Source organism: Silurus meridionalis, chromosome 7 (genome assembly GCF_014805685.1).
Source record: "Silurus meridionalis isolate SWU-2019-XX chromosome 7, ASM1480568v1, whole genome shotgun sequence".
NCBI lineage: Eukaryota > Metazoa > Chordata > Actinopteri > Siluriformes > Siluridae > Silurus > Silurus meridionalis.
Window position 1 is genome coordinate 4589247 of NC_060890.1, and position 9379 is coordinate 4598625.

General features: G+C 52.2%; 1 protein-coding gene across 1 annotated transcript; it reads right to left on the bottom strand.

Moving 5' to 3' along the window:
• Positions 1-202: 202 nt before the first annotated feature.
• On the bottom strand, positions 203-7528 carry LOC124388804 (mucin-17-like). Its single transcript, XM_046853834.1, has 8 exons — positions 6603-7528; positions 6211-6572; positions 5913-6005; positions 5632-5781; positions 5167-5415; positions 4490-4659; positions 3602-4125; positions 203-210 (listed from the first exon to the last, which is right to left on the bottom strand). Exons 1-8 carry the CDS (start codon positions 7438-7440, stop codon positions 203-205), a joined length of 2394 nt encoding a protein of 797 aa, XP_046709790.1. The 5' UTR covers positions 7441-7528.
• Between the last annotated feature and the right edge of the window lie 1851 nt (positions 7529-9379).

Here is a 9379-nt window from a genome sequence, read left to right on the forward strand (position 1 = left end):
CTTACAGAAGTTCTTTCGTTAGGGATAAAAATGTCTCATTAGCAGATTTATTCCACTCATTCACTGTTGAATTCTTGTGTGTTTTTGGCCTTTCACTTAAACAAGAGAACCATGCACGTGTCTCAAAAACCATAAAACACTTTTCACAAGCACAGTATATGTAATCATTTGTCAAAATATTATTTAGGGCACTGTCAGATTGTTAATAATCTGCAAAAAAAAAAAAAAAAAAAAAAAAAAGGTACAAAATGCAGGTATAGAAAATGTTCTGCAGCTAATACAGAAGGTCCTTTTTGTTTCTTTTTAGTCATAAAGAAGCATCTGGAATATCCTACATGATCAAATTTTGTAAATTAGAATCAGAATCAGAAATAGCTTTATTACCAAGTATGCTTACACACACAAGGAATTTAACTTGCCGTCAAGAGCTTTCAGTGCAGGAGAAGTACAGACATAATGTAACAGACTTGTAAACAAGACAGTTAAATAATGCAATATATACAGAGTAAAATGTTGTTAAATAAATGTACAGATGTTATTTATAAATGTTCCGTTTATGAAAATGGACCATTTGGATTCTATGTACACGTGTCAGAATCCATCCATTTGTAAACTGAACACTTGTAAATAACATCTGTACTGAACAAAATTATAAAGTCAAAACTTTTGTTTTTGCCCCCATTTTTCATGAGCTAAACTCAAAGATCTAAGACTTTTTCTATGAAGTACTGTCTCTAAACTATACAACACAGCAGATCTCACCACAGTCCTATAAACTTTCACCCTTTCACTCTTGCAGATACCCTTCTATCACAAATCACTCCTGCCACTTTTCTCCACACACTCCACACTGCCTGCTCTCTTTTTTTTTTCACTTCTCTAACACACTCTCCATTACTTTGCACAGTTGACTCCAGGTACCTCCACTTTCACCACCTCTTCTCTCTGCAACAGCACCACAACACACCACTCCACTTCCCTCTCCTAATTCACAAACATGTACTCTGCCTTACTCCTACTGACTTTCATTCACCACTCACCACAAATCACAATATCATCTGCAAACATCATAGTCCACAGAGACTCCTGTCTGACCTCCTCCATCAACCTGTCCATCACCACTGCAAACAGGAATGCAGTCCAACCTCCACCTTGATGCAGTCCAACCTTCACCTTGAACCAGTCTGTCATTCCTCCTGCACACTTTACTGCTGTCACACTGTCCTCATACATGTCCTGCACCACCCTCACATACTTCTCTGACACACGTGACTTCCTCATACAATACCACAACTCCTCTCTCGGCACTCTGTCATACGCTTTCTCTAAATCCACAAACACACAATGCAACTCCTTCTGACCTTCTCTATACTTCTCCATCAAAATTCTCTCAGTATACTAAAAGTAGCCTTCAAAATAACATAAAAATGATGGCATATTTTCATCCCACAACACTGACCTGAAACTACATTTGTAAAGTCGAACGTTGAACTGGAAGTTACATTTGAAATTTCAAAAAATCATGTGAAGTGCGTTTGATCATATTTATCTTTATTATCCGCTTTCATTTTTATTTTACAGATACATTGAAAGGTTGCTATTAAAACTAGCAATAATAAAAACAAATTACTATACATTTGTGGTGGATTTAGAAACTGTTTTGAAAACACTGATGCTCTTTGTGCCCACCTGTTTATGGTGCAAAGTTCATTTAAACTTATTGATGCCCACATTCAGCTGGCAGCATGGGAGATAGTATAATGAGGCTGAAGGCTGAAAACAGAAGTGGAAGTTATTCTCATTTGAAAGAAGCAATCAGGGTAGAAGCTGAAATGCAGAAGGGAACTTGCACCAATCTAAATATTTAATAATTTGAAGAAATAAACTGAGACGCTTAAGTGACTTTAAACTACCTTCTCAGGTGCTAAGGACCTTTTACACTTGCACCATTAAAGGTGTCCTGATGGGTAGCATCAATTCCTGATTTGTGAACAGCACCATGCAGGACAGGAGAGCCCTCCAGAGGGTGGCTGCTTGATAACTTTCTTTTGCTCAACTCAGATAAGACTAAAGTACTTGCACTAGGACCACATGCAGCTAGAAGCAAACTTTCCGATTCATGCTTTTGTTACTTCTGGATTAGACTACTGTAATGCTTTACTGCCTGGGTGTGTGAGTAAGTGCATAAATAAGCTTCAGTTAGTTCAGAATGCAGCAGTAAGAGTCCTCACTAGAAAATATGACCACATCACCCCTGTTTTAATCAGTCTACACTGGCTCCCAATCAAATCTCGCATTGATTATAAAATACTACACTGACAGCACAGTATCTGAGTGAACTTCTGTACCAGTATGATCCTTCAAGCCTACTTAGATCAAAAGGTGCAGGCTATCTGTTGGTTCCTCAAATAATGAAGACTACAGCAGGGGGCAGATCTTTCTCTTATAAAGCCCCACAGTTATGAAACAACCTTCCAATCAGTGTTCGGGACTCAGACACAGTCTCAGTGTTCAGGTCGAGGTTGAAAACATATTTATTTAGTCAAGTCTTTTATCAGTAGATTTTTTTCTTAGGTAAAGGCACAGATCTGGAGGGAACATGGATATAGAGTGTTTGGTGAACTGGGATATTTGTATGCTGTCGGCCCCTTACTCTCACACGTTCACTCAGGTTTGTTGACGGTGGTGTGATGGGTCGTCTCTTATCCCAGAGATCCGTCATGTCTGTGTTACCTTCTGGTTCTCCCTTGTAGTTATGCTGCCATAGCGAGTCTTGCCGGAGTCCAAACTGCACAGTGACATTAACTTTCATACAACAATAAGGACAATTAATAATCCATATCCTTCTCTCCTGTCAACCTCTCTCTCTCTCTCTCTCTCTCTCTCGGTCGAGTTAAACATGCTCCTGAGGCTCCAGTGACCACTGTTCCTGCCCCTCTCCCCTCCGTGGATCTTCCCACTTCGTCCAAGCCTGCTTCTGGATAGTGTTCTCTTCGACTGGAGGCCACACTGTGCTGCTTGGGACGGTTTCTAATCAATGCCTTGGGTGGTTCCATGAAATTCCGGAGTAGGAACGGGCGCTTTAAGGATGGATTGGGCTGTAGTTAATGTCAACAGTCTCCAACACTGACTCAGGACTACTTTTCGCTTCTGATCATCATCACTGTACCCCACAACATTGTATATCTGCTTTAAATGGACATAAGGTGCAACCCAGATGAGGATGGGTTCCCTCTTGAGTCTGGTTCCTCTCAAGGTTTCATCCTTATGCCACTTTGGGGAGTTTTTCCTGGCCACAGTCGCCACCGGCTTGCTCATCAGGGACAAACTTACTTATAAAGAACATAGTCACTTTTAAGCACCACAAAAATAACGAACGGGAGTGAATGAGTGAGGGGCTTATGTAGGAGCGGGGTGGAGTGATGATGAGCTTCAGGTGTGCCTCGTTAAACCTGGAGCTTCAGAGAGAGTGGAGGCATGAGTGATGATGAGCTCCAGGTGTGCGTGGTTTAACCTGGAGCTCTATGGAGAGTGGAGGCATAGAGAGCCACCAAAGGGGGCGTGGCAGGTGGTTCCCTGACATTACCCCCTGAGGCGGCACCTGACGCCCCAAACCCACAGACGCTCGGAGGGCCAGGGCACTCAGAGGAGGATCCCGGTGTCCGTCCAGGGTCGAATGGGACCTGGTCAGAACCGCCGCAGAACCGGAAAAGGCCAGGAAGGACCCGAGGCGGGGCGACAGCCCAGGCGAAGCGCAGGACCCGGAGGATGCCCATCCCGAAGGCACAGGACAGAACCATGCTCCCAGCAGAGGTCCGAGACGGCGCGTAGCTCATTGCGGAGGCCAGAATTGGAGCGAAAACCCTGGTGAAGATCGGAGCCAGGACGAAGGCCGGAGAAACGGTTCCAGCGGCGACCGGGGACGGAGAGCTGCCTGTAGCGGAGACCAGGGACGAAGGGACGTCTTCGGCGGAGCCAGGAGGCAGAGAGACAGCCCCAGCGTCGGATAGGGACCAAGCTGCGCCCTCAGCGGAGTCCCGAGGTTGAGCGACCTCCACAGCAGAGACCCGAGACCGAGTGATGCCCTCGGCGGCGATCAGGGCGGATAGGCGCCCAATGGGAGGTCTGGATCAGAGCTACGTCCGTAGCGGAGATCGGAGTACGAGTGACGCACCGGTGGAGACCGAATCAGAAAACGACCCGGTGGTGTCCAGAGGCGAGTGGCGTCCACGGTGGAGTTCAGAGGTGGGGCGCCGCCATCGGAGGAGCCCGGAGGCGGGACGCCGCCATCGGAGGAGCCCGGAGGCGAGACGTCGCCATCGGAGGAGCCCGGAGGCGAGACGTCGCCATCGAAGGAGCCCGGGCGAGGCGTCGCCATCGGAGGAGCCCGGGCGAGGCGTCGCCATCGAGGAGCCCGGAGGCGAGACGTCGCCATCGAAGGAGCCCGGAGGCGAGACGCCGCCATCGGAGGAGCCGGGCGAGGCGTCGCCTTCCAGGAAGCTCGGGAGGCGAGGCGTCGCCATCGAAGGAGGAGCTCTGGGCGAGGCGTCGCCTTCCAGGAAGCTCGGGAGGCGAGGCGTCGCCATCGAAGGAGGAGCTCTGGGGCGAGGCGTCGCCTTCCAGGAAGCTCGGGAGGCGAGGCGTCGTCAAGGAGGAGCTCTGGGGCGAGGCGTCGCCATCGGAGGAGCCCGGAGGCGAGACGTCGCCATCGGAGGAGCTCGGAGGCGGGGCGTGCTGAAGCAGAGAGGGGCTCTCTGAGACTCTGTGGAGCGGAGAGGAGCTCTCGGAGACTCTGTGGAGCGGAGAGGAGCTCTCGGAGACGCTGTGGAGCGGAGAGGAGCTCGGAGACGCTGTGGAGCGGAGAGGAGCTCTCGGAGGCATGCTGGAGCGGAGAGGAGCTCTCGGAGACGCTGCGGAGCAGAGAGGAGCTCGGAGGCGCTGTGGAGCAGAGAGGAGCTCTCGGAGGCGCTGTGGACGGAGAGGAGCTCTCAGGGATGCTCTGGGGCAGAGAGAAGCTCTGCGGCGTGGCTTCACCGGGAGAGGAACCCTGTGACGTGGCCTCACTTCCAGAGGAACAGTGAGGCAAGCTGTCGCCTTCTGGGTGACCGTGAAGCGAGCCGTTGCCCTCGGGGAGACCGTGAGGCGAGCCGTCGCCTTCGGGGAGACCGTGAGGCGGGCCGTCGCCGGGAGACCGTGAGGCGGGCCGTCGCCTGGGAGACCGTGAGGCGGGCCGTCGCCTGGGAGACCGTGAGGCGGGCCGTCGCCGGGAGACCGTGAGGCGGGCCGTCGCCGGGAGACCGTGAGGCGGGCCGTCGCCGGGAGACCGTGAGGCGGCGGTACGACGTCCTTTTCGCGCCTTGGGTCTGAGTTGAGTGCTCTGGGAAGCTCCGGGCGGAACTGAGTTTGCCTGGAGGCCTTGGAGCGGAGAGGAGCTCTCGGAGGCATGCTGGAGCGGAGAGAAGCTCGGAGGCATGCTGGAGCTGAGAGGAGCTCTCGGAGACTCTGTGGAGGCGGAGAGGAGCTCTCGGAGACGCTGCGGAGCAGAGAGGAGCTCTCGGAGACGCTGCGGAGCAGAGAGGAGCTCTCGGAGACGCTGTGGAGCAGAGAGGAGCTCTCGGAGACGCTGTGGACCGGAGAGGAGCTCTCAGGGATGCTCTGGGGCAGAGAGAAGCTCTGCGACGTGGCTTCACCGGGAGAGGAACCCTGTGACGTGGCCTCACTTCCAGAGGAACAGTGAGGCAAGCTGTCGCCTTCTGGGTGACCGTGAAGCGAGCCGTTGCCCTCGGGGAGACCGTGAGGCGAGCCGTCGCCTTCGGGGAGACCGTGAGGCGAGCCGTCGCCTTCGGGGAGACCGTGAGGCGGGCCGTCGCCTTCGGGGAGACCGTGAGGCGGGCCGTCGCCTTCGGGGAGACCGTGAGGCGGCGGTACGACGTCCTTTTCGCGGCCTTGGGTCTGAGTTGAGTGCTCTGGGAAGCTCCGGGGCGGAACTGAGTTTGCCTGGAGGCCTTGGAGCGGAGAGGAGCTCTCGGAGGCTCTATGGAGCGGAGAGGAGCTCTCGGAGGCATGCTGGAGCGGAGAGAAGCTCTCGGAGGCATGCTGGAGCTGAGAGGAGCTCTCGGAGGCATGCTGGAGCGGAGAGAAGCTCTCGGAGGCATGCTGGAGCGGAGAGAGCTCTCGGAGGCATGCTGGAGCTGAGAGGAGCTCGGAGGCATGCTGGAGCTGAGAGGTGCTCTCAGGGACACACTGGAGCGGAGCTGGGCTCTCCTGGAGGTCCAGCAGCGGAGAGGAGCTCGCCTGAAGGTCCTGGAGCGGGGAGGAGCTCGCCTGGGGATCCTGGAGTGGAGCCGAGCTCTCTTCAGGATCCTGGAGTGGAAAGGAGCTGTCCCGGAAACTCTGGAGCGGAAGGGTGCTCTCGGGGACGCACTGGAGTGGAGCTGTGCTCTCTTGGAGGTCCTGAAGCGGAGAGGAGCTCTCAAAGACACTCTGTGACAGAGAGGAGCTTTCTGGGGAGGCCTGGAGCGGAGCTGGGCTGTCCTGGAAACCCTGGAGCGGGAAGGAGCTGTCCCGGAAACCCTGGAGCGGGAAGGAGCTGTCCCGGAAACCCTGGAGTGGAACAGAGCTGTCCTGGAAACCCTGAAGCGAAGCTGTTCTCTCCTGGAGGTCCTGGAGCGGAGCTGAGCTCTCCTGGAGGTCCTGGGGCGGAGCTACGCTCTCCTGGAGGTCCTGGGGCGGAGCTACGCTCTCCTGGAGGTCCTGGAGCAGGCTGAGAATCTCCTGGAGGCCCTGGGGCGGAGTGGAGCCATCCTGAAGGGCCTCGAGCAGGGCGGAGATCTCCTGGAGGTCCTGGGGTGGAGCAGAGCCCTCTTGGAGGGTCTGGTGCAGGGTCTGGAGCAGGGTGCAAATCCCCCGGAGGTCCTGGGATGGAGCGGCGCTCTCCGGGAAACTCTGGTGCGGAACGGAGCTCTTCGGCAAACACTGGAGCGGAGTCGTGCTTTCGGTAACGGGAGAGAGATGGTGGAGATCTGCGGTGACCATCCCTAGTTCCCGGGTGAGAAGCCGGATAAACCGGGCGCACGAGCCGAATTCGCCACCAGAGGCGCTCCACAACTCACTGGCCAGAGAGAGGGATTCTCCAGACAGCAGAGAAATGTGGAGTGCGATCTTGCCTGCTTCAGTGGGGTAAGAGGATGAATAAAAGTCTATATATTCACCAACGCTCCGTATAAATCCGCCCCACCCAGCCCTGTCGCCGGAGAAGCGAGCCGGGAAATCCATGACGTCATAACAGGGGCGTGGCGCTGCCGAGCATGATCCGCGTGAAACGGCAGCGGACTTCCGGGTTTTCCCCGAGGCGGAGCTTGGCTGCCGCTTCATCATGGCAGAGCGAATCCTACCTCCGAGGTTCGGTTCGCGCCGGGACCACGGCAGCAACCCGATCATTTTTTTTTTTTTTTGTAAATTATATCCTTTTCAGGAGGTTCGTTATTCTGTCACGGTGTGAGCGAAACAAAAGGCGGAAGCCGGAGTACAGCTCGCTCGGGTTTTAATGGCATGCGTGAGAGAGGTACACACACGCACACACACACACACACACACACACACGCGCACACATACACACACGGCAGTCCTTAGGTTGAGAAAGACAGTCCGAGTGGCGCATAGGGAGAAGCGTAGCTGACCCGAGATGCACAGGGAGGGGAAGCGCAGCCGGTACGGGATTCTGGAGTCCGGATGAAACGGATGACAGAAGTCCTGTACGAAAGCCGGAACGACAAAACATGCAGTACGGGAAGTCCAACACAAACAATAACGAACGGGGAGTGAATGTGAGTGAGGGGCTTATGTAGGAGCGGGGTGGAGTGATGATGAGCTTCAGGTGTGCCTCGTTAAACCTGGAGCTTCAGAGAGAGTGGAGGCATGAGTGATGATGAGCTCCAGGTGTGCGTGGTTTAACCTGGAGCTCTATGGAGAGTGGAGGCATAGAGAGCCACCAAAGGGGGCGTGGCAGGTGGTTCCCTGACAGACACAGTCTCAGTGTTCAGGTCGAGGTTGAAAACATATTTATTTAGTCAAGTCTTTTATCAGTAGATTTTTTTCTTAGGTAAATGCACAGATCTGGAGGGAACATGGATATAGAGTGTTTGGTGAACTGGGATATTTGTATGCTGTCGGCCCCTTACTCTCACACGTTCACTCAGGTTTGTTGACGGTGGTGTGATGGGTCGTCTCTTATCCCAAAGATCCGTCATGTCTGTGTTACCTTCTGGTTCTCCCTTGTAGTTATGCTGCCATAGCGAGTCTTGCCGGAGTCCAAACTGCACAGTGACATTAACTTTCATACAACAATAAGGACAATTAATAATCCATATCCTTCTCTTCCTGTCACTCTCTCTCTCTCTCTCTCGGTCGAGTTAAACATGCTCCTGAGGCTCCAGTGACCACTGTTCCTGGATGGATTGGACTGTAGTTAATGTCAACAGTCTCCTACACTGACTCAGGACTACTTTTTCGCTTCTGATCATCATCACTGTACCCCACAACATTGTATATCTGCTTTAAATGGACATAAGGTGCAACCCAGATGAGGATGGGCTCCCTCTTGAGTCTGGTTCCTCTCAAGGTTTCATCCTTATGCCACTTTGGGAAGTTTTTCCTGGCCACAGTCGCCACCGGCTTGCTCATCAGGGACAAACTTACTTATAAAGAACATAGTCACTTTTAAGCACCACATTATCTGTGTAAAGTTGCTTTGAGACAATGTTCATTGTTAAATGTGCTATACAAATAAAAATGAATTGAATTGGTGCAGTCAACTGAACGTGCCATCTGCCCTGAGTTCCCTGAACTGCAGGGTCCAGGGAACGCGGTACCAGACCAGGGCCAGGAACTTAAGGACTTCAGCCATCCCATTGTTAAGGACTTCAGCCATCCCAACAATGGACTATTTTCTTTGTTGTGTTCAGGGAAGCTCTTCCTTTCCTTGGAAGCAAACACAAAGAGAATGAGGATGAGCTTCTTCCCACAGGCCATTCGGAGTTTAAACCAGGAAACACCCAGGATCTAGTACTTGACCTCTCTCTCCATCTTCACCTATTTCTGCACAACATTTTTGCACTATTGACAACTCAACTTTGAACTTGCACAGCACAGTGTCACTTTATACCATACCATACTGCACATGGACACTTTAAGGACAATCACACTAAATCACTCTGATGTGTATTGTCAATATGTGCTGTACGCATCCATCCCTGTCTAGATTATTGTATATACATATATTTTCTATAGTTTATACTTTTGTATTTATCTACTTTATTTTTTATCCTTAAATTCTCTTTTATGCTTAAATGTTGGACAGTTGTACAAAGCATTTCACTGC